Source organism: Poecilia mexicana, unplaced genomic scaffold (assembly GCF_051168715.1).
Source record: "Poecilia mexicana isolate PSO_F unplaced genomic scaffold, ASM5116871v1 scaffold_10, whole genome shotgun sequence".
Classification (NCBI taxonomy): Eukaryota; Metazoa; Chordata; class Actinopteri; order Cyprinodontiformes; family Poeciliidae; genus Poecilia; species Poecilia mexicana.
Window position 1 is genome coordinate 25305115 of NW_028263379.1, and position 25351 is coordinate 25330465.

The 25351-nt window shown below is 39.0% G+C and overlaps 2 protein-coding genes across 2 annotated transcripts; both read left to right on the forward strand.

The window, feature by feature from the left end:
* Positions 1–8896: 8896 nt before the first annotated feature.
* LOC148157131 (uncharacterized) lies at positions 8897–10445 on the forward strand. The gene is made up of 4 exons (XM_088009254.1): positions 8897–9596; positions 9703–9747; positions 9874–10002; positions 10106–10445. The coding sequence occupies exons 1-4, from the start codon at positions 9444–9446 to the stop codon at positions 10193–10195; spliced, it is 417 nt and encodes a 138-aa protein (XP_087865380.1). The 5' UTR covers positions 8897–9443; the 3' UTR covers positions 10196–10445.
* Positions 10446–18205: 7760 nt separating this feature from the next.
* LOC106921771 (D(1) dopamine receptor-like) lies at positions 18206–22860 on the forward strand. The gene has a single exon (XM_088009720.1). It carries the CDS (start codon positions 18887–18889, stop codon positions 20003–20005), a length of 1119 nt encoding a protein of 372 aa, XP_087865846.1. The 5' UTR covers positions 18206–18886; the 3' UTR covers positions 20006–22860.
* The last annotated feature ends 2491 nt before the right edge of the window (positions 22861–25351 follow it).

The following is a 25351-nucleotide window of genomic DNA, read 5'->3' on the forward strand; positions in this document are numbered from 1 at the left end:
TTCTTTGACTTGTTAGTTAGTAGCGAAGTAAAACAAGCCACAGCCACAGCGCCATCTCGTGTTCAGCATCGTCTTTGCAAACTCACTTGGCTGGTAACTTTTTAAAAATGTATGTATTTATTTTTAATTATCTTACAGTAACATTAGCCTGATATTATTTTTAAGAACTTGTCTAGTTTTTTCTGCTTTGAAAAATAATTATGTATTTACCATATGAAACCCTGCAGTCCCACAGAAGCAGTCCACCAATTGGATGTTCTGCTTAAGAAACTACTGCATCTATGAAATGTATTCAGGTGTATAAATCCTGAAGTAGCAATCATCCTACGATCTCCAGCCAAAGGTTGATTTCATCTGCTGTAAAACACTAGGGTAAATAACATATTCAGCATTTTCCTCATGTACTTTAGCCTAATGTAATTCCACTTTTCACCATCTCAGAACCTTTGGGAAGGTTTGTCCTCCAGACCTGGGATGAGCAAGCAGAGGCAGCAGCTGAAAATTTCTACAGTTTTCCCTGCTGAACCTGTGTTTTCTTACTCAATTCCTCTAATCTTTCTTTTATTTTGTCTTATCGCCTGATAATACAGATCAGAAAGCTATATCTGGTGAGAGCATTTCATTTATGATTTCAACAGTCATATTTTGTTGTGCTGTAATCAGATCCAGTTTTTCCTATTGTATTTTTCTAAATATACTACCCGTTTTTTGCTGTGAACTAATCAAAATACACCGATATGGACAAATGTTTAAGACATCTTGTTTTCCAAACACTTTATTGAATCACTGTTGCATTTTTGATATGGTGTTATACAGTTCAACAATAAGCAGAGACTAATTTACAGGAACTGCTGCTGCTAACTGTGAGTTAAGTCCATCACAGAAGAAGTGGCAACAGAGTGGCTGTTGATTAAATACACATCCAATATCCTGCTGATCAAACCTGGTGTCATCTCTGTGTCTGGTATTTGCTGGACTGCCTCTGGTATAAAATATTTTCTCTCATAGCAGCCATTGTGGCTCCAAACCTCTAGAGTGTCACCATGGGATAGTATGACCCTCTACCTCACAATGTTTCCTTTTTCATCCACATTATGCTGTGTCTCCATACAAAAGATAAAATTACTTAAACATGCTGAAGACCAAAATCAGTTTCGGTGCGTGTGATATTAAGGTAGAAATGAAAAAAAAAAAAACATTTCCAATTAGCGGTAAAACTGGTACAAATAAAAAGTCAAATGTGAGAGCTTGTAATATTTAGGTCTTTTTTTTAACAAAGTTGCATAAATTTCCCTGTTAAAGGTCACCTTATTTTTTTCTTCCCTTTATGCTTTTCAGTTCATGAAATGTCATACAGAGACATATTATACCACATATCACTGAAAAAAAATGGGTACACTGATAAAAAAAAAAAATGTGTGAAGTACATTAATCTTTTATAACTACAGCAATAATTTCACATTCAATAACTTGTAGCAGTTTTCAAGCTGTGACTCATTGACCCCACGGTAGCAATCTTCTTCACCTTTACATCATTACAACTGATGTAAGTTGTTCATCTTACATCAGATGAACAACTTATGTCATGAAGATAACTGCTATTGTAAAATCTGAAAAGAAGTCCTGCCTAGTGTTTCAGCAAATTTCGCTCCAAAAGGAAATATACAATCTTTACTTTTAGAACAGGGCTTTGCTTTTCTAAAACCGTTAAGCTCTGTGACGTCTTTACTTCTCATGATCGCACGACTTCCTGTTTCCCTGCGTATCGAGAAGACATGACACAAAGATCTATTCCTGTTCATCAGTCTTAAAAGTGAGAAAGGGAAGAGAGCGCAGAACTTTACAAAGAAAGAAAAAATGTCCGCTTCAAATGAAGTAATAATTGAAGGATTCAAACCGACTGGAAATGAGAAAAATAATTTTTTTAACTTTCTTTTTTTTGTGCAGCTTACCTTTCACTCTTATCTTTGTCTCAACATGATGTAGAAGAACAATGTTTAGAATGAATTCTCATTCATGACAGACGTGCGGAATGCATAAAAAGTCGCACAAATGTTGCCGTTATTTTAACCACATGACTCAAAGCAATAACAAAACCAAGACACCTTAATTAGAAACTGGTGCGATGAGATAAACTAAGGTGAAAATGCTGCCACCTACACACTGTCACATCTGACAAACGGACGGATGATGTAGGCTTACAGTATGTCTGACAACTGTGGCCACCTACATTGTTCACAAGGTTGATGTCTTGTCTACTTGTTTCACTATGTGCTGTGCAATGACCTGTGGGGTGCAAGCACACTCACTAAACGCATTCAATACATTAGAATATTACTGAAGTAGCACCAGTGCCTTGCGACAAGAAGGTTCTGGGTTTGAATCCTGGCCTGGGATCTCTCTGAATGTTCTCACCGTGCAGGAATGGGTTCCCTCCTGGTACTCTGACTTCCTCCCAAAACCATGACTGTTAGTTTCTCTATAGGTTGTTCCTAGGTGTGTGTGTGTGTGTGTGTGTGTGTGTGTGTGTGTATGCGTGTGTGTGTATGTGCGCACGCGGGTTTGTTTGTAATACCTTGTGGGGACGATTTTCCTGACATATACTACAATTGCTCCTTGTGGGGACCAGAGCCTGGTCCCCACAAGGGGAAACCCTGTTTTTGGGTCTGGGGTTAGATTTAGGGCTAAAGTATGAATTGAGTTTTGGTTAGGGTTAGGAAAAGGGTAAAGGTAAGGTTTAGGCTGTAGAAATGAATGAAAATCAATGGAAAGTCCCCACAAAGATAGCCACGCAAACATGCGTGCGTGAGTGCGTGTGTGTGTGTGTGTCTGCGTGTGTGTGTGTGTGTGCGTGTGTGTGTTGCTGTCCTTTGACTCTGTGTAGCCCTGTGATGGACTGACCACCTGTCCACGTTGTACCCTGTTTCTCGGCTCTTTAACTGGTCCCCTCAGCACTCACCATGCATCACCCAACGCTGCATAATTTAGTAGCGATTCGGTACCAAGTAAATAACAGGGCCAGTACTGGCGATGCCTATTCTGATGTGGATACTTTTTATTTTAGTTCAATATATCATCAAACTTCTGACATTTGGGTGTTTTTGTAGTTTTTCTTTGAATTATCTTAAAACCTAATGCAGAAGTTGGGCAAAGTTTGTAGGCGTCCACAAAATACATTAACAACACATTAACCTGACAAACAGATAGCAGAGAAAAACAAAACACACTTTTGCTGTTTTAAAACGTAGTGCAAAAAATATTTGAGAATATTTAACCACTTATTTAATGTATTTTGTATTTAATTATCATTATCTTGAGCAAATCATTTTTTACTTTGACATCAAAGAGCTTCTTTCCTTTTTTTTTTTTTAGTTGAAAAGCACAATTTTGTGTCTCATGAATAATTTATAAAAGCAATGTCAAGGGTAAAACATCCAAAGGTGTGAATACTTTTTATATGACTTATACAAACAAGAGAGACAGAAAACCTTTTTGGTCAGAGCACACACACTGATGTGATTTGAAATTTGACATCTTTATGCAAGAGCTTTAAGAAATGTGTTTGATCTCATCATCCATACTCTTTAATAATTATTTCATAGCAATCACCTTCAAAAATGTCCTAAAATGCATAAGTGGGAATTTATTTTACAGGTACAAAATAGAAGGATATTAAAATGAAATGGCAATGTGTGTTTATAATATGGTTATTAATTGACAAAGGGAGAATTAACCCATAGCTATTTAAAACACTCAAGGACCTGTGTGACATGCAAACAACACTGAAGGCAATGATCTGAAAAATAAGATGATTTTTCATTCAAAAACATTAAGCAGGCCACACATTTGTGTTTATCTGCCTTTAAAATAGCTACTAGATATCTAATAATAATAATAGTAATAGTAATAATAATAAGTGTTGTGGTTTGCACTCCAGTTTGACTTTTAGTTGAGAGGTTTCCATGTTTGCCTACGTGGTTGTTGTTTGTCTTGTTCTAGATTATGATTAATAAAAAGATGGAAACTTTTTATGACTCAATATAAATATTATTATATGCATGATGCATTATTTGTTGATAGTTCTTTCCAAAGACAGAAAACTATATTTATTTTTAGAATAAATGTGATTTTTCTAATTAATTTTTTTTACCGTATATGTAAAAAACAAAAACATTCCAACTTGTATTTTTTACGTGTTACTGTATATATTCCCCAAATAAAAATATATGCATATATCCTCTTGTTACGGTTAAATAAATCTGTGCTTCTTAATAAATGAAACCCTATCTTTCTGTGACTTTGCTGCTGAAACCGGTCAAACTGTGGTTTGTGATTATTAAAAAATAAAATGAGTTGAATAAAAGTCAACTTAAGGTCACTTTACTAAATGTATTGTGAAATAAAAGGTAATCTTATGTCTTGATGACAAATGTAAGTGGGCGACCAATCGCCTCTCTTATCTGCGTGGCAGCAAAGCCTGTGACAGCAGTTTTCCTGCCAGCAGTCAGTGACAGATCATCCCCATGAGCTGTAAAATTCACGAGAAGAAATCATGTTTGCCGTTAGGTTGCTGAACTTACATCATGATGATGATGGGAGCAAGGTAGGCTTTGAAAGTGCCACGCTCGGGGCTTAACGTTGTCTCACGGAAATATCAGATTCAGGGCCTTATCATCACACCATCTTTCATGAGTTGACCAAAGTTTTTCCCTTTCTTGTAGTCAGCAGTCTCAGCTTGCCTCGCCTTACCTCCGTTAGCGGTTCAACACAGAAGTCTCACTGAAAGAGACACATCAGGCCTTTTCCGTGAACTAATTATCCACACACAATTGCGAAAAAGACAATACTTTCCTTCTCTGTATCCATCACAAGTTTGCAAATTGCCCAGGGTAGACGACTACCACGGTCAGAAATTCCAACATGGTGGAAGAAGACAGAACAAAGTCCCAGAATATGTTGGTTAGGGTAGGGTAAGGTACTCTAATCCTAATCTACTTTATCATTGATCTCATAATCTGTTTATCAAGATCTTTGCCAGAATTAACTAAGCTCTTAACTAAGACATGGAGTGCAGAAAGAATCCACACCCTTTCACTTTTTCTTCTTTTGCTACATTACAGACCAGTTAGGGATTTTTATTTTATTTTTAATCTACACAAGGGAACCTATATCGACATGGCAAAAATGTGCTCAAATAATCTGTGCAGGTTTATGACCTGCCTAATCATAGTGGTGACTGGACTGGCGGTTCGATGAATCCTGGACATTTTGTAATATTATCACTGTACAACACATGACAGATATCCATGTATCTGGTAGAAATCGTCCCTACGACGTGATGCAGCCATCTCCAAACCTCGTGTTCTGTAGACGTGTAGCTCAGACCAAACGCGTGTGTCTTGCTTTCGTCATTTTCCTGGTCTGAGAATCTCTAAGGTACTTTTCTTTACATGGAAACGCTGGAGCTCTAAGGTTGTGTCCATTGTGTCGTTGATCACCTCTTTGACCGAAGGCCTTCTTCCTGAAAGGCTCAGCTCAGCTTTGTCAGTATAAGGTCAGAGTTTTTCCCTGTTGTTATTAACCAAATATCTTTTTATACTTTCCTAGTTTGATGGTCCCTTAACACAATCTGGTGTCGGACAATCCCTATGATTTCACTGCTTGGTTTCTGTTCCAGTTTGCTCTGTCAACAGTGAGATCTTGGATAGAAAAGTGTCTTATAGTACAAATTGTGTCCAGGTAATTGAATTCACATCCAAAGGACACCTTTAGCTGCAGAAGCCTACCAAGGAGAATGAGTGGGAATCAGATGCATTTGAGTTTTTAGAGTGATTGTGCAGCATGTGAATATTAATGCTGGTCACATCTTTGTTCATACATTCACAAAATGTCTTTCTCTTTGCCTTTACAGCCTATTTTGTATAGATTAATTGAAAGGCAAAACACATTCAAACCTATTGACGGAAGAAGTGAAGAGGTACACCTGGTTTCTGGTGAATCTGCACTTTACCGAATAACTGAGAAAACGTTCAAACTTAATGTTTGGATTTTGAATACTAAGCACCGGTTTTTTACCTTCTTGTCAGTGTTTGAAGATTTCCCCCGGGGTGCAAAGAACAGCTGCCTGGTTTATTACAGTGCACAGTCATCTCATTCATAACCCGCTGATTGTGTCAAGACAAACACAGCACATGTTGACAAGTGCAACACAAGAACCATCCCCCAGATCAGATAAAACATGAGTCATGTTGAGATCTTCAGAGATCAGATAGGGAAGATTTAAAGGAAATAGATTTGGCTGATTACTGTTTTTTTGGAAATTGGCTGAAGAAATTTTTTTGCCTTAAATAGAGTATAAGTAGTTCTTTCAAGTAGTCTGGATACACATTTTCAGGAATCAAATCATGCAAGTAGTAAAGTTTGGTTTCCTCAAGCAAAAAGGGCCTGATGTGCGTATTTCTCTAAGCATAACACTTTCTTGTTACATCAAGGGATTAGACATGTCTAGAGTCTGTAACTCTTCAATAGACTCACTCAGGTGGCCATGAGAGACGAGAACTAGGTCATAACTCTTTCTAGAAAAACACTCTGTAGGGTGATTTCCTGTTTAAACCCCGAGTGCATGTTCTTCAATATGCTCTTGAAGTTGCAACACTCCTACAGGTGTCCTAGAAAAGGGTTTTCCCCTTGACCTTTCTTTGGCTGACCAGTGGTATTGCCCATTCCCTACAAGCATGGGGAAACTCCCACAAGCTCTTATTATTATTATTTTTTACATCTTTATATAACACATCTTTATCACCTGTTACTAGTTACTCTTACAAGAAGAGTCAGCACACGCTGTCCCGCTATATTTACACATCATTTGTTTCATGAGTTCATGTTGCAAAATTTAGTCTCTGACCCTATGACCCCTGTGTTATGTGACAGCAAAAGAGCTGTGACAAAAACTAATCTAGAATGAATCTTTGAAAGTCCAAAAAGGAAATGACCATTGTGTGTCGGCTCTGCACAGTTTCGGTGTTCTCAGTTTTTCTGCTGCCAAGGTGGCATCTGTTTTTAATCAACTGTTTATAGAAACACAATCTAAAGCTCCCTCCCACCACACTTTTCTGATGTAAGACAGATTTCACAGGAATTTATTTTCTGCCCGGGAGAAGCCAGCGGATTGCCTCCGTCTTATTCGCCCACATTACGAAGCAGTATGTGTTCGGAAGTGTTTGACTCAGATGCTCCTATCGATTTTCACATCTGCACGTCGTATTCAAATGGTAATTGCGTAAAAAGGATGCACTTCTTTCTGTTCGTTTAACTCAAAATAGTTTGCATTTAAAAATGCTATTGAGCTAGTTTTTGAAAAAAAAAAAAAAAAAAAAAAAAAAAAACATTTGCTTTAACAGTACAACCCCTGTCAAGCAAACACTAATATAATGTAAAAGAAAGGAAATCTGTTATTAAAATGTTCCATTTATTTTTCTTTTTTTGTAATTGACTATTGTCCAGATAATTTGACATCCAGGCTCTGGAAATGTAGTTAGGTTTAACATTCAAAACTATGCAAAGAATGGCAAAAGAGATTTGTCATTTGTCATGGATTCACATATTTTTACCCAAAACATTTAGAAGAAAATGCATTTTGGGAGGCTGAAATACATGAGCACAAGGCAAGATGACACACTTTTTCCAGGCGTCCGCATAGCATTCAGTCCATGAGCACCGCTTATTTTTTGTGGCGGGAATTTGCTGCACCTCTTTTGGCTGTACCAAGAGAGGAAATAAAGAACACTGCAAATGTTAGCTTCTGTAGAGCTTAGACAGTTTCCGCTGTGCGTATAAATATTTATTAATTATTTGGTATTTAAACCATTAACATAGGCAGTGAGTAAAGGGTCATTATCTAGCTCAGGGATATCAAACTCCAGTCCTCGAGGGCAAGAAATCAAAGATGGAGGTACGGTGTTTAAAAATGATTAATTTGTCGCTGGAAACTCCATGACAGGCAGCCGGCACAACAGTAACACTTAATTATCAATAATTATAATTAAATGTCAAATACAACAGAGATTAATTTAAGGAAATTCATTTCAGTTACATTTATTTATAGACTCAATCAATACATTACAAAATGAACAAGTTCAGGTCATTTTTAATTGTGTAGCACTCAATTGGCTCCCAGTGTCACATCGTTCTTATTTATCGTTTCTGATTAACGCACTTCCTGCTTGGCCTGTGTCCGTGGACGACCATGTCTTGGTAGGTTTGCAGTCGTGCCATTCTCTATGAGCTGAACAGTGCTCGCTCCACATATTGCTGCATTATATTTCAATGCTACGGTCAAGGCCGGAACAGAATCGAAAATGTTTCTTCAGATGTGCGATAGTTATCTGGAAGCTGATCGATGATGAATAAGATAATTATGCAAGTAACTGTTCACACTCTTTGACGGGGTTTCCTACAAAACTTTTTTCTTTCGCCAACACTGGCCACACACTCTCTCCACCCACGCTCTGCAGTGGTGATCCCGCTCCACGTCATCGCTTCGGCAACCTCCTGTGCTTAACTGTGACCATTTAAAAAAAATTTTTTTTAAATAATCGTCAGCGGCGTTGAATCGAGATACATCACAAGTTGGAAACAATTTCAAAATCAGCTTTGAGGTAATGGTTGCTGTGGGTTCGTAGCTGAGCTGCGTTCATATGTGAGAAGAAAATGCAGAAGAATTGTTTCTCACACTGCATTAATACTTGCAAAGTAATTTCCTTTTTCTGACAAACTTTCTATGTTAACAGTCACTCACACGGCAGCTCAGCAAAGTCTTTCTCCTGTCATTAGTGTGGCACTGAAGTGTCATTTTTAATGTTCTCACTGACATGAGATGCACCACATTTAAATTTCCCTGATGTCACTCAGCATGAATGAATGGATTGTAATGAGTACACTATGAGATTGAGGTTATACTGCATGAGTTGTGTGTTTTTTTTTTTTAACAACTCTTAGAGGAAAAGTTTCTAATAAAGTCATTAGCGAAGAATAAAACTCCTGTCCGATCACAACAGCAACCCATCCGTCAACGGATCTTCATATATTAATATATTATATTAGGATTGTGTTCAACAAATGCAGCTAAATTATTTGTGCATGCCTGTTGGCTTTAACATGAGTAACTTGTTTCGGTGGTTTCCGGCTCTCTTCCAATCTCTTTCTTCAGTTTTTTTTAATATTATTATTGGCATACTGATAACATGTAACTTGCATTCTCAAAAAAAAAAAAAAAAAGTGTGATTTGGTTTCCATTCGTGAACAAAGTGACATCAGAATCAGACTTCCTTCTTGCTTCTTCTTCTATATATAGCGTAAGGGCAGACTCAGATCATTTCAACGCTCACCCTTCATACAACAGCAAAAAAGAACTGTTGAGAAACAGAGAAAGGCATCGCTGCAGAATGATGAAATGCATATTTGTCGTGGTCCTGCTGCAGGTCTGCTACTGCTTTCCTACAAATACGACCCCGACCAGCTATACTCCAGACTTTAACCTGAACAATGAGATTATAAAGGAGCTGGAGAAACTCAAGAAGAATGTCACGCACAACATAGTAAGTATAAAAGATTATTAATGTTTCATTTACTACTTCACTAGTATGACTCTGTTTAAAGCATTTTAGCTAATTAATCACTTATGTTATTTCTTTCTCCTCACAGCCAAAGTTCATTTCTGTTCCTGGAGAGTACATGTCCAATAATACTGTAAGTTTCACATCTTTTCTGCATTTTGTTTTGCTTTTACTAGTCAGAATGAAACTTTGTTGTCTTTGCTATCAGCAATTTTGATGCGTGTCGTCTCATAAAGCCAATATTTTGCTTCCTCTATAGGCCAAATGTGTGGCTGCCTTCAGCAAGGGGCTGAAACATGTTCTTGGGAATCTGACACAGAGAGGCATAGTGCAGGCTAATATTGAAGGACTTAACTCAAAGTTGGACTTGCTAGAAAAACAAGGACAGGTAAATGTAAAAAGGAAACTATTTAAGACACAATACTACTTTTTAAAATGCAGTCCCCAAAGCTGATACCCAAATTAATTCAACCTCTCTTTTTCTTCTACAGAAAAACGACAAGTGCACAATGACCAGACGAAAGAAGAACCCTTTCAAAATTTACATGGACTTCATCAAGCAGCTAAACACCAGCAGATGAAGATACACCTCTGATTTCTGCAAGGCAACTCAAGAGTTTTGGATATTTACTATTTATTAGTTGTTATTGTCATTTTTTTAAATTTATTTATTCACGTCAGTTTTCCTGATGTATTTATTTCAAATTCGTATTTATTTGAGTTTGCAGTTAATGTCGTTTTATGCAAACATTTGTAATTTCAACTGAATATTTCAGTTCAACGGAGATGTGACGCTGCTTTGAAAAATAAATTTCCTACTTTCATAAGACACTTCTTCTTTGGTTCGATTCATATAATCATTGTGAGCTTTTCTTGCGTTTTACCTTCATTTATCAGCCTTGTGGGTCTTTTAATTAATGACACAAACTCGAACGAGTTAAAGTAACTTTACACGTCAACATGTCCAGAGTATTTATTTTAGTGGTGGCACTTGATAAAAAATTTTTTAATGGAGTTAATTGGAGGGTCTGTAATTAATTATTAATTCTGCTTTAATCAAAAACTGTACATCAACAAATCAGCAACATTTTCAATTCAAAAACCCTTTTTTGCTGCTAAATTATGGTTTAAATAGACGTGAGGTCAACGACAAAGATGTTCGTTGTTTCTAACCGTCAGATTGGTCTAAAGTGCTATTCATCACACCCAATCAGCTTTCAAGAGTTTCAGTGTTTCAGGCTGGCGATAGCGTTGGGGACATAAGTCCTCACTGCAACATACTTATCATTGAGATGACATTTTATTCTTTGGCGATAGGCTAACTCCTTCTGGCGCAATGTGCACACAATAATACACTGCTCAAAAACATAATGGGAACACTCAAATAACACATCCTAGATCTGAATGAATGAAATATTCTCATTGAATACTTTGTTCTGTACAAAGTTGAATGTGCTGACAACAAAATCACACAAAAATCATCAATGGAAATCAAATTTATTAACCAATGGAGGCCTGGATTTGGAGCTACACACAAAATTCAAGTGAAATGTTCCCTTTATTTTTTTGAGCAGTATAGTATTTTCCAGCAGCCCATTAGATCACTTTTTGAAACAAATATAAACCCACCAAGGGCCAAGACAAGCAGCTTTGTCATTCATCGCTGCTGTTTGTGCATCCAATCTGGATTTGTACTTTTCCGTGCTAGAAAAGTAGAAAACCAGAGACTCTGGCAGGAACTTTTGTATTTGTATCCATGTAACTATTTAACGTATTAAGGTCCCAGACATAATTTATTTTTTATCACAGTGTCCTAGACAAAGAATTGGGGGTAGGACCATCCTTTTAGTACCATTTCAAACACATAGTGGAACTTTACATTTCTGAAATGTAGGCACAAAAAGTGTCTCTCTATGGGCGTCATATGTTGTACACAAAAAAAAATTGAGGAAGAATCTAACAGTCTGTAAACTTTTTTTATGGCCCGGATTTAATTGACTGTGTTTGCTTTTTTTGTTTCTTTTAAGTGACAAAGAATAAACGGATCAAAATGACAGGATCGGCATGAAGGAACTGCCTGCACGCTGCATGAACTGAACTTGAAAACTCTAAAACGGGACATTTAAGTCACAGTGTGAACAAACGTTGCAAGAATATAAAAAAACAAGCCCTTTCTTGATGTAACGCAGCGATTTGTGCTGTCAAACCTGTTGGAACTAAAGCCGTTTGTGTTCCTAGAAAAACTTGCATATTACAGAAAAACTAGACTGAGACTTTGGAAATTCAATTGATCGGAATAACAAGCATTAACGAATTTTCTCAACGTAAGCCCCGAAGAAGACTCGCAGATAGATCGGAACGATCTCTTACCTGTTCATCGTCAAGGCATTGCATCCAGAGCCCAGATAGGAAATGTTTGTGAGACGTCTGTACAAAATGCTGCAGGCCATACTTATTCTGCAGCAGAGGTTTGATAATGCCTTGTAGGTGATGGTAACGTTTGATAAGAAGCTCATAGATCCACACCTTTTATTCAACCTGAGCGCAGAAGAAGAACTGAAAGTAGCAGAGAGCAACAGTTATCTGCGTTTGTCATCAAATGAAAACAAAGCGACTTTTTCATATGTTAACACAAAGACTACCCAAGCCTGCAACTGTCCATGACAGACATACACAAGTCAGTTATCATTTTTCTTAAAGTAATGAGAGATGGTGTGCTGTGGTAGCGCAGGGGTTAAGCATAACCCACATATGGAGGCCTCAGTCCTCAATGCGGCTGTTGCAGGTTCGATTCCTGGCCTGGTGACATTTGCCTCATGCCTTCACCCTTCTCTTGTTACCCGCTTTCCTGTCAACTAACTATCAAATAAAGGCCACTAGAGCCAATAAAACCTAGAAAAAAAAAAGTAATGAGAGATGTTTCACTCTTCCCTGATCCATTTTCCCCATCAAACCTCTTCAGACTTTGTCTCATTGCAGCTGCAAACTTCACTCTGTTTCATGATTTGAAGTAGGCCAGACAGTACAAACCAGAACAAAGTGGAAAGTAGTACTATACATATTTAACGAATACAAATCTATTTCTTCCTAGTCCCTCAGAGGCAATACTTTTGAGAACATGAACATGTTTCTGTAAATCTATTGCTCTCTTGTTGGAAGATGAACCTCTGCCTCAGTCTGAAATGTTTTGCAGTCTCTGTTGCTTTGTCAGGATTGATTTTCCTTTTAACTCCGTCCCTGTGGAAGAACAGCATCTCCACACACACAACAATACTGCCACCACCATGTTTCAGACTGGAGATTGTTAAGCATTTTGACTGTAGACGAGAAAGTTCAGTTTCAGTCTCATCTGACTAGAGCACACTCTTATAAGTTGAAATGTTTTAACTGGGAATTATGACGGTGGTCTTTCTTCTTGCCACGTTCCCATAAAGCCCAGATTTGGGAGATGCATGAATAGTCAGCCTATCATTTTATTTCCATTCATCTGGACAGGCGGACAGCTGTGTGTCGGTAGGTTTTCAGCTTTACAATTATTCTTTTCTACCGCCCCTTCAGTCAGAATGTCCAATTGCTCGGAAATACTACACTATGTAAACATTTAACACCCTCAGTGAGAGAATCCTCGAGTTTGGTTGCTTTTAAACAGTATCTCACTCTGTGACTTTATAGAAAATACTTTCATTTGTAGCTACTTATATATATGCAATATTGAAATGTAATGTATTTATTGGACTTATTTGTGTTCCTGATTGTTTTATTACAAATGTTCTGGCATTCAAAAGCATGTGTTTATGTTTTTGAATGTTGAGATGAGAGACTGTAATATCCAAATGTTTTGGTTTGTTTTGATGTCAGTCTGCCAAGAAGCTGCAGAAGGAATTTAGCTTTTAGCTGGACACCGTTATATTTCCATGTGAACATCCATCAATATGCAGTGTCCCAGCATATAAGGAAATATTTAGCAAGTTTAAATAATACATTTAAACCAAGCTGCTCTGGTGTTTAAGATGCTGTTTGTTCACTGATGTTACCTATTAAACTAATGAGGTGAACTGATATTTATATTGAGATTAACTTTCACACAGCTTCCTCCAACACAACTTGCACTAATTATGTAGTAATTAGCTGATCGCTGAAGGCAGTTTCACTAGCTACATACACTAAATACACTAAAGTTTCTGGTTGTCATTTGACAAATTGTGGGGAAGTTCAAAGCGTATACGAGTGATTTCTTGCAAGGCGTTCTGTATGAAAAGGAAAAAAAAAAACACCAACTGTGGAGCATCTCTGTGCGGTGTGAAAGTTGGAATCAGTAACACAGAGGCAGCTGCACCTTTGAACACAGAAAAGCAGCAGCGCTCTAAAATATAGGGCGGCATTGCATTTCAACTCTGAGACCTTTCCACTCTCAGCCCCGCCCGGCCTGCTGTGTTTTTCATGTCCCTGCAGCCAGGCAGCACTCAGAGAACAGTCCCAGTGAATTACCGTGATGGACCAAAGGGACAAACTCCTGCAAAGAGATGCAGGAAGGAGTGTTTTTTTTTGTTTTTTTTAAACGACCGCACTAGCCAAAACCACCAATACGCCTCGTTAAATATTCATGACTTGAAACAGTCATGAGTCATTTCAGTTTAAGATTATTAATGATTGGTAAAGAGGTTGGCTGCGTTGCACCAATCGGCGATGTGCCGTTGCCCATCTAGCAGAGGGCATATTTGTGGAGGAAATGGGTTAATGCTGTTCCACTTCCTTCTGTCAGAAATATTCACATCAACGCAAGGTGACGGCTGACATGCCATGACGTGGTTTTGCATCCCTCTGCATCTTTCATGCGGCACACTCAGGGACCACAGTGCAGAGTGAGAGAAACCAGGGCTGAGCATGATTACGTTTTACGGTTGGAGTGATACAGTCTAATTTTTTTTTCTCTCTACAAGCTCTACATGATTTATCACTCAGATGACCTCTGCACATGACAAGTCTGGCAGTAAACCTGTCTGACTTAAATTGTGACTGAAAGGCGCGCTGCTGTGTAATTGCCAGCTTCCTCCGTTAGGTGGAGTCATTGAGCCGATTTTGAACCTGAAGCTTGACCCTTGTCCTGGTTTTATCACCTGTCTTTGTTTCATTAAGCTCCTCCAAAGCGCAGCCCGAACCGGGTCAGTTGACAAGGAAAACACGGCTTAATTATGATGCCTTTAACAGCCGCTATTCACAGGTAGGACCCAAGAGGAGATTACCTGTCGCAGAGAGACTGCTCGGGGAAATGCCACAGTCATGTGCCTTTCCTTCCTACAGTGAGCAGGCAGCGCTTTTTACTGAATGGGAGCATCATGTGAAACTTGAGGCGTCTGGCGTAAGGATTTCTGCGTGGACGCCGCACGTACTCTGGCTGCAGCAGGACGCAGCGAGAGAGACATTTCATTCCTGTGGTGTCTGTCTTCAGTGTCGCGTTTTTGTGTGTGTGTGTGTGTGGTTGTGTTTTGCTTTGAATCAGCACATAGAGTAATGTAAACATGGAGGACATAATTCGGGACGTTGTTTGGTTTGTGTTGGTAAGATATGGAGACCGGACGCGCTCTGGATGGACCCTGCGCGGTGAAGTTTGCGTGGAAGCGGTGAGACATTTGTTTTTATGGGTCATGTCAAAAGACCCTAGCATCTGAGCAAAGAGAGCAGTCAGTGTATTAGGATGTAAAGCAGGGAGAGGATGATATATTACTCTGGCATGTTTGAAAAAAGCAGGAACGATCTGTTTTAAATCGGAAAGATAAGAAATAAAAAATAAATAAATGTATAATTAAAAAAATATATACTTTTATTAAAAAATAATCCAACACTAATGCACATATTTTTGTTTTGTTTTTGTTGGTTCGTTCATTTAAATTGTTTATCTGCAAAGCGGTTTGTAAATTCAGCTTGTAAAGTGAATTTCTGTTGACCAGATTAATTTCCATAAAGGGTCAGATAATCAACTATGACTGTTGCTGAGGGTCAGGACCCCCAGCCGACATGTATATTTGGGCCCTATAAGGATTTCTGCATGGGATGAATGGATCATAAGACGGCCTTGACCCACAATGGGCTTCTTATATACAGTTAAGCCAAAAATTATTCATTCCCCTGGTAAATTTAGATTTTAAAATATTTTTAATTCAACCAAGAAAGTTATTTCTGATAAGACGTGAAACTGAAATCTTAAAAGAATAAAAGTGTTAGTTTACAACCTTGACTGTAATTTGGTGCATTTATCTTTACCTTCTCAGCAAATAAAATAAAAATGAATAAATAAAGTGAAGAAGATGACCGGTTTTGTATAAAAGTATTTTCTGTTTTAATTGAGATTGTATTTTAAATATGGCATATTAAATATGATGCATACCCTTTTCTGTAGTTAGTTGGTAAATCTTTACTGGCATTAAACCTTTTTTTATAATTGTTGACCAACTTTCCTCAAAGCTTCAGTATGTAACTTTTATTAAAATATGTTTGTTTTTTTTATTTGCTTTTTAAAACTGCTACTATATCAAGAGTGGAAAAATAAAAATAAAAAATCAAGCTCCTCTGCCTCCTCTCTGTGTTCCTACTGCCATTTGCAGAAATATGCAACTCAGAAACAACCAATCAGAGCTAGGACGAATGTCTTACCGCTGTCAGTCACCCTTGTGTACGCGTTGCTCAATGTTCCAATGGCGGAGAAACAACTTATTGTTCCAGGAAAACCGTTTATCCGCCATCATCGGTGACCATGCTAACAGTCAAGTGCATTCATGACAGACTTCCCTTTGGAGAAGGAGCCGGGGAGGGAATGAGCAGCATGAACAGAAGGATGATTGACAACGCTAAGACCTTCTTTATGGGTCTCATTGTCGTTTCTGACTGAGTGGTGTCTTTCTGCAGATGGCAGTAGGACTATAGGGAGCCCTACATATTAACCTGTCAAACCGGTTTAACAAATATGTACACAATATATATATTTTTCAGAAAAAGTTACTAACTGTAGCTTTAATGTTTAGAGGTGTGTTTGTGGAAATTCTGTACCATTCTTCCAGAAGCAGTTTTTTTTTTTATTTTGTTAGAATGCATTTTTATTTTTCAGGTCAGACACTGAATTTGGACAGGAGGACTGTCACTATTACACTCTCATAATGGTGTGAAATAGAGTGGAGGCCATGAGCCAGGAAAGCCTGACTCATGGCCTCCACTCTATTTCACACCAAACATATTTTATCTGGTTGAGGTCAGTGCTATGTGAAGGCCAGCCAGGTTCTTCCATGTCAAACTTGCTCATCCATGTCTTTATGGGCCTTGCCTAGCGCATTGGTGTGCAGTCATGTTGAAACAGATGGGGGCCATCCCTGAGCTGTTCCCACAAAGGTGGGCGCATGAAAAATGGCCAAAATGTCTTCCCTGAAGTTGCAGGAGTTACTGCTAGTGAAACATGTGTATCGAGGAGAGCTGCAGAATACATTGCAAATTCATGATTATCACAGTATCACGATCGCAAAAATTTGTTTGGACAGCAGTAAAGATCGGCTAAATCAACAATTACCATGCACTCAGACTACCCATGTCAGCAATAAATTAGGTAATGCTTGTTTAACAAGAAATATGTCATAAGTGCACTCAGTTGTTTTAATTAAGTGATGGAAAACAGCAACAAAGTTGTTTCATGGACAAAACAGCAGATGTGGCCAGTTCCAACGTTTTAATAGAACGGTAGAGATGGAGATTAGGAATTTGTTTTGTTTTGGGGTTTTTTGTTTTTTGCTGTCCGTTGAAGCTACAATTTTTTTCTTGAGCTAATCTGAACATCTCATGATATTTGAATACCAGTAGCTGTTAATTCAGCAGAAAGTCAATGAACTCTGCACACTACACACTGGAGCGTCCCGTGAACTTACGTATGCCGTTGAATTTTTACGGGGCCTACCAGTTTCAGGCTCAGTTGCTTTCATTTCCACCCATTTTCACTTTGTTAAAATTGCACAAGCACTAAAGGAAATTTCATAACTGGATTTATTGCACATGTCATGTTCTCAAGGTGTCGCACTGGATTTCACTGAGTTCCTGAGCGTGACAATTTATTTACACATGTTTGCGGAAACAGTCTGCATGACATAGGTGCTTAATGTGACCGTGGAAGGGGCTGGGACACCGAAATCAGTGAATTGGAAGGATGACCCAATATTTTGGACAATAAAGCATATATTTAGCATAGGGATAATCCTGAATGAGCACTATTTTTTCAACCCACTTCCTACTTGCATGGGCCCAAACATTTAATGTGTGTGAATGTTGCCAAGATTATTGGTTCAAATGGATTCTAAAAATATGTATTCAAAATAAAGTGATAAAGATTTTGCAGGCTGCTGGTAGTCATTGTGAAATGTGATGTGCCAACTGGAACATAAAAGTAAAATATTTCTGTAGATATTTGTCTTTTAGACAACTATCAAATGGTTTTGTCTGCCACTGTATGTTCAGCCTGATTACTTTAATTGACTGTTCTCCACAAACAGAGCGACTTTACATCTGACTTCAGCAAATGAATGCAGAGTTGAGCTGCGTGATATTAGGAAATGGGATTAGGCTGTTATTGCTTCCATCACTCTGCAATTTGACCATCATTTGTTAGTTGTGGCCATCTCTTGCAATGAGACGCCATCCAGCGCTCAGAACGTCTTATTCGTATGCAAAGCGAGTGCTAACAGGAAACAACAACAAACAAATATTGCATTCTGGACAGCTCTTTGTGATAATATTGATGCACCCACTGATATTGAGGTGATAATATCTAGAGGTCTGTGTATTATTAAAACACATTTATCAATTTCTTTTCATACCATGAATCTCTCATTGATGCACACAAGGTGCTAACTTACACATTCAGATGGCAGCAATTACCTTCAAAATAGAGTTTTCTTTTTTTTTTTTTTCTTTTACAGCAATTTCCTAGCAGCCACTGAATCCAGTCTGGGATATCTAAATGGAAGAATGTTGCCTGTGGGATATAAAATACCATCTGCAGTTCAAATGAAGTGTAGTCTAATTTACAGGATCAGGGGCCAAAAGTCTGTTCCAGATCACATTTGCCTCAAACATCTCATCTTTCATATCGCGGCAAAGACAATGATGGAGATTTGTTTTCCTTTTTGCTTGCAGGGTCGACAACAGACATCTTGTGCTATTCATCCCAGAGGAGATGTAGCAGGACTCTTCAGTATGACATAGACCTCAGTCCCCCCCTCGCCTACTCATCTTCAGGGATGGATCTCGTGAACTTCACGACCGTCATCGACAATGGCTTCTTAGACGAGATGCCTTCGAGCCGCGTGCTGACCGGCTGCTTCCTCTCGCTGCTCATCCTCACCACGCTGCTGGGGAACACGCTGGTCTGCGCTGCCGTCACCAAGTTTCGTCACCTGCGCTCCAAAGTCACCAACTTCTTCGTGATCTCGTTGGCCGTGAGTGACCTCTTGGTGGCCATCTTGGTGATGCCGTGGAAGGCGGTGACGGAGATCGCGGGCTTCTGGCCGTTCGGCTCCTTCTGCGACACCTGGGTGGCTTTTGACATTATGTGCTCGACCGCGTCCATTTTGAACCTCTGCGTGATAAGCCTGGACCGCTACTGGGCCATCTCCAGCCCCTTTCGCTATGAGAGGAAGATGACACCCAAAGTGGCCTATGTTATGATCAGCGTGGCCTGGACGTTATCTGTCCTCATTTCTTTTATCCCTGTGCAGCTGAACTGGCACAAAGCCCAGAGTAAACCTTACAAGCCGCTCACTGAGGCATTAGTGTCACTGGGATCAAACACTACATCCCTCCGCACTTCTGAAAATTGTGACTCCAGCCTGAACAGGACCTACGCCATCTCCACCTCACTCATAAGCTTCTACATCCCCGTTGCCATAATGGTCGCCACGTACACGCAGATTTACCGCATTGCTCACAGACAAATCAGGAGGATCTCTGCCCTCGAGCGTGCCGCAGAGAGTGCCAAGAACAGACACAACAGCGTGGGCCGAGGCTCCAGCATCGCAGAGTCCGAGAGCTCTTTCAAAATGACGTTCAAGAGGGAGACAAAAGTGCTGAAGACGCTGTCGGTGATAATGGGGGTGTTTGTGTGCTGCTGGCTGCCATTTTTCATCCTAAACTGCATGGTACCCTTCTGCGAGCAGTCAAGCGGAGGAGAGGCCTTCACTTGCATAAGTCCCACCACCTTTGACGTATTTGTGTGGTTCGGCTGGGCTAACTCCTCCCTCAACCCCATCATCTATGCCTTCAATGCCGATTTCCGCAAGGCCTTCTCCATCCTGCTGGGCTGCCACAGACTGTATCCAGGAGGCCACAACGTAGAGACGGCCAGTCTAAACAAGAAATGACTCATGACTCTCCCGGCCCTGACTCATCCCTTTATTCTAGGAGTCCAGGAGCTTAATGTGCATCCGGACTGGCTGAGAAGAGGACGCTGCTGTCTGCGCTTCTGAGCTAACGCTTAGTGTGACTGAATGGTACTGTGACACTGTGTGCACATGTTTGCATCGGGTGAGTGTGACCCTGCTGTGTTTTCTGTGGCTGTTACACAACCTTCCGAAGTGAGAATCATGTCTGGGAGCAGAGTGGATTTGGGATTGAGATTAAGATGGTGCTGGTTGGGCCAGGGGTCTGAGCGTGTACCGGTCCTGACATGGCTCCAGGATGGATAATCCACAGGATCGGGCAGCATGCACTGTGTCAGACGCTGCTGTCCTCCTTGACATCACTCTCAACAGTAGTACTCAGTGTCATGGCGTCCTCCGCCAAATAAAGCGCAATCGCTGCACAACTCGTGCACTTTACCAAATCACATGACAGCTCACACATCTACTGGTGCGTGCGATTAAAATTGTCTGCAAAGAGTGAGGTCATGCATCTAACCAAATCACGTTTTGGTGTAGGTTGCAGGAACACAATACACCCAAAAGTGACTTAATATTACAGACTGAATGCAAAACAGAGTGGATGAGATGCATTTATGTTTTCTGTGACGGCTCTTTAAAGGGAAACTGTGGTCCTAATTTATTTTGAAAGTAACATTAAGCTGTGATGATGTACTGTAGCCTCGTAGGATCTTCCTTTACCTCTGCCAGCTGTTAGATTATTATAAATAGATATGATATTAATGCGTAACACGTTAAAACTTGATGTGAAAGTGCACCAAAAATTGCCTTGTGGCTGGACAATTTTCAACTTAATCAACCAGTCTTTTCCCAATCGGTGAAACTACATACCAGCAGGTCTCTGTACTGATAACACTCTTCAAAGTAGAAACTATTACCGCAGGAAATAGAGTCAAGACTAACTCAAATTTGTCTATTTTCTCTATTAGTAATATGTTTTAAACATCTACTGAAAATTTAAGGACCACTGCATTTTCCCAAATTTGAGATTTCTCTCTGTTTTATGTGGGCCTTTTTTTTTTTTTCATTATCAGAAAAGCTGAACAGTGTCCTACAAAATTGCTCTGTTTTATAATTTGGCTGTTTCTGCATCTGTCTTACATACTGGAATTAGAAATGTTGGCCGGCTTGGACAAATCGCAGACGGGTCTCCTCTTCCCGTGAAAGTTGTTTTGCTGCTACTAGTGCTGATGATACACACATCAGTACTGGAATAATGGATTGAAACTTTTCAATATTACCTCAGATCATCTCTAAATGATTGAAGCTTTTGACAAAATTGGATGTTCCAACAGACCAGTAAGCCTAGGAACTCATCCAAACTGGTTTTGGAGTGGATGGAACAGGTCTAACAATCTTCTGGTTTTCCAAAGGCCCAGAGCTAAGAGTAAGAGTATTCCTGCCAGAAAATCACCAAATTAAAATGAACTCTACCAAAAAGAGTGGACAATTTGCTGCTAAATCTACTACAGAAGCTTCTGCAATTTTGTGGATTAAAGAAAATTTGGGCACCAAGTTGCTTAAACAGATTGTTGTCAACAGAAACTATCATGACATCCATGATATATGAGTGAATGTAATCTTGTGGTTGGAACTACATTATGTTGTGCATGATGTTGGGTTTTAGGCAAAGAAACCGAATAACTTTGTCTGCACAACAGGATATATACTGGATTAGTGCTCATTTAATGAATATCCACACTAATTTCCTGCTACGATTACACTTTGTGAACTTTTGTTTCACTGTGCAGGCAAGTCAGATTAGCTTTTTTTTTTTTTTTTTAAAGTTTGTCTTATGAGATGAAATGAAAAAGCCACAGATTACATCAATGAGCTGTTTGAAGCTGAGGAAAGTACAGAAGCAGCAGAAGTAAAGCCTTCAAAATTGTCTAAATCCTGTACCAGGGGAAAACTGCAATTTGTTGCTTTCCATTCTTAAGAAAGAAAATATACTTTTGTCTCACAATAAGTGCAGATAATAGGTTATTACTTCTTCTTGAGTAGCAGTGAACTTATTTTTTACAACAAACAATAACAAAAGATGACCAGTTTGAATAGATTAGAAAAATTAAAAAACTTGTGCTTTTTTGGTTTAACTATTCCTCCCCCTTGGAGATTATACATTCACAAACTGTAAAAAATGAGCATGTTGCTATTTGTAAAAGGAAATAAAAAGCACGTAATTAGAAGAAAGATTTTTCGAGTGGATGAATTTTGTCGACAATCTGCAGTTTCTGTCTGACATCCACCCAAAATCATGACTTTTAGTTCAAAATGTGATTCTAACTTCAGCCCATTTTTAAACTGAGCGTTACCAAATGGATTCAGAGTTGCACACTGAAACCCCGTTTTAATGTATTATGCATTGTTGGTTGTTTTCTAGTTTTACTTCTCAGTTTAGACGTGGAAGGAGTTCATTCTAGTCCTGTAACAAAGATAGAGACGTTTCGCATTTCTCCCAAGTGTCTCTTTGCATTAGAGCCCAAGCAGATGTTTAGTGAACTTGTTGATGCGAAGGTTATTTTTCATCAGATCCACTGTGTTGTGTGTTTTTTGGCTTGTTCAGCTTTGAACCCTTTACATCAAAAGCCCTGGGGCTAACTTCACACCAGCGCGCGAGGAGGTAAAACCTAATGGGAGCAGCTGTGTTTCATATCTACCATCTCATATAATTCTGGTGTTCTTGCGTCTGTCGAATCTGGCGATGTATCGCCATCATTAGCAAAGTGAAGTGTCCCATCTGGTCCTGTGAACAGCTGGCAATAATAAAGCGGTGCAACTACTGTGGCACCTCTGGATCTGTTGGCTGAGTGTGATTTTATTGTTCCACTAATACTTCGCTCTCACACTTAAACAAAATAAAAAAATATGACGGATAAGCCTGGATTTTAGAGCGTGGACGCTCCCCTCTCCTTGTTTACCTACTGTGCTGAAAAAGGGAAGTGAAGGTGATAATAAAGCTGTGGGTAAAGACTGTGCTGTTATTTATTCACATCCTTGACAGAGGAAATTAAATGGTGTACCTGGAGTGTGACGGCAGAGTAGAGCAGTGGCATTTGGTTGTAAAGATTTTTTTATTTTTTTTAGGAGGAATTATTGTAGCGCTCTCTTTTTGTCATGAGCTACACTAAATTACCTTAATAATCAATTTAAGGGGGTTACAGCGGCTTGCAAAGCATCTTAAACTTTTTCACATTTTTCTCACATTAAGACCACAAACTTTAATGGATTTTATTAGGAATTTCAAGATAGACAAGCAAAAAAAGTTGTGGATTTTGTGAAGCAGCAAAAAAAAAGTCTTAAAAAGGACAAATCTTGAAAATGAGAGTTTCAACCATAATTTTACATACATCAAATGAAGAAAAAAAAACACATAGACCTTTTTTCTTACTGTCTGAAATTAAATTATATGTAGTTTAACGCTATGAAGCTGAAAACTACCAAATACCGAGCTGAATGAGAAAACTGTTGATGTTAATTCAATATTTGGAAGCGTGGTCGACCAATGTAGTTTGCCTGTAGCCAAAACTACAGGCAAACTACATTATAACTACAACTTGAAAATTGACGTCATAACTTCTTCTGTCCGCTGATTGGCCCAGAGGCATCCGGGTTAATGGAGGAATTACGCAGAAGATTGTGGCCAGGCTAAATTAGACTAAATTTATCTTCTTCTATGATTGCAATGGTTCTTCCAAAGCCCTCTTTGTTGTTGTCGTTTTAATATTTAATTTGTGCTACGCCCTTTGCAGTTTTAAATGGTGGATTCCTGCCTCACTTTGCATATTTTTTATTTGAAAAGACCTTTGAAAACAATGTATCACCTTCCTTTACAATTATACACCATTATATATTGGTTCATCACATCAAAAAAATACCAGAAAAATACACTGAACTGTGTAGTTGAGATGTTATAAAAAAAAAATTACAAATACTCGTGCAAGATACTACATGCATGTCAAAGTGTAGGATTTTACACCCACGAGAGTCTAAATCTGATTAATTATAAAAGTGAAATTGGTGTTTTGTCAAATAATCGTCACTTCCTCAAAAAAACTACTCCAAAATAATCTCAGTTCAAAAAAGATGTACGTTGTTTTTACAGAGTGAAGCTAATCCTCGTCATTAGGATATCAGAAGCGTGTCAATGGCGCTTTCCCTCACGCGGAAAACGCACCAGCACAGTTGTGCTTTAAAGTCAGCAGGACTCGGACTGTCCTTGCCTCTGAAATCTCCTCAAGCATGCCACAGGAAGGGAAGAGCAATTAATTTGACTGACATCACTCAGAGTGATGGCCATGATGGCGATAAGACTGAGCATGTGCGCATGTGTGGGTGAATATCAGTCTGTGTGTGTGTGTGTGTGTGTGTGGGTGTGTGTGTGTGTGTGTGTGTGCGTGCGTGTGTGTGTGTGTTGGAGTCACAGAGCGTCCATCACCTGCTCCGTCATCCTTACAATGTCTTTCACATGTTGCAACAACATGAAGAGTTCCTTTTCCCTTCTTTTTTGTTTTTGTTTTTGTGTATTGTAACATGGTTCAAGTAGTGTGCTTGGATTGGCACATCAGAAGAACCGATATCAGATGAGGCATCCTTAGATGATGTTAATGACATGCCCCGAGGAAATGATTTACTCAGACACGGAGGAAGAAATAAAAGCGTAACGGAGACAGGCACGGTCTTACGTAAGAATCAGGCGATGGCAGAATAAACTAAAACAATAATAATAATACAAAAGAGCTAGCGATGAAGCTTTGTAAGCACCAAATTATACTGGAAGTGTCACACTTCTAATTATTGAATTGTCACAGTTTCGCTTGTTTACTACAGCCCCACATTTTGCTCCCGGTGAGATTACTTTCTCACCTTCTTTCTCCTCAGCTCAGGATCTCGGGGAATTAAAATGCAATTAAAACTGTCTGTAGCTACCTGCACTGCTCTCCTATAAATATGTATAACTGACAACAGGCTGAGCTACTGTAATTACACCTGAGTCTGAGGCATTTTAAATGCATAACCCACACCAAGATGCTCATAATTGAAAGTGAAAGTGTTGGTTACTCGACTCAAACCGCATCAACACAGTTTAGGTCTGATAGATTTGTGTATATTGTTTTTTTTTTTTGTTTTGTTTTTTTTTCCCTGCCTGCTCCTAACGCAGAAATGAACAGATGTTCCTCAAAAAAAACAAACAAAAAAAACTCTATAACAGCAAACACAAATTCCTTCTTCGAGGGGGGCGTTTCCCTGGAAACCACAGCATAAATTAAACAAACATGTGAACTCATA

Coding starts and splice junctions, on each gene's coding strand:
- LOC148157131 (XM_088009254.1), top strand. CDS start 9,444: ATGATGAAATGCATATTTGTCGTGGTCCTGCTGCAGGTCTGCTACTGC. Junction 9,597..9,702: donor AGAATGTCACGCACAACATA/GTAAGTATAAAA, acceptor TTCTCCTCACAG/CCAAAGTTCATTTCTGTTCC. Junction 10,003..10,105: donor TGCTAGAAAAACAAGGACAG/GTAAATGTAAAA, acceptor TTTCTTCTACAG/AAAAACGACAAGTGCACAAT.
- LOC106921771 (XM_088009720.1), top strand. CDS start 18,887: ATGGATCTCGTGAACTTCACGACCGTCATCGACAATGGCTTCTTAGAC.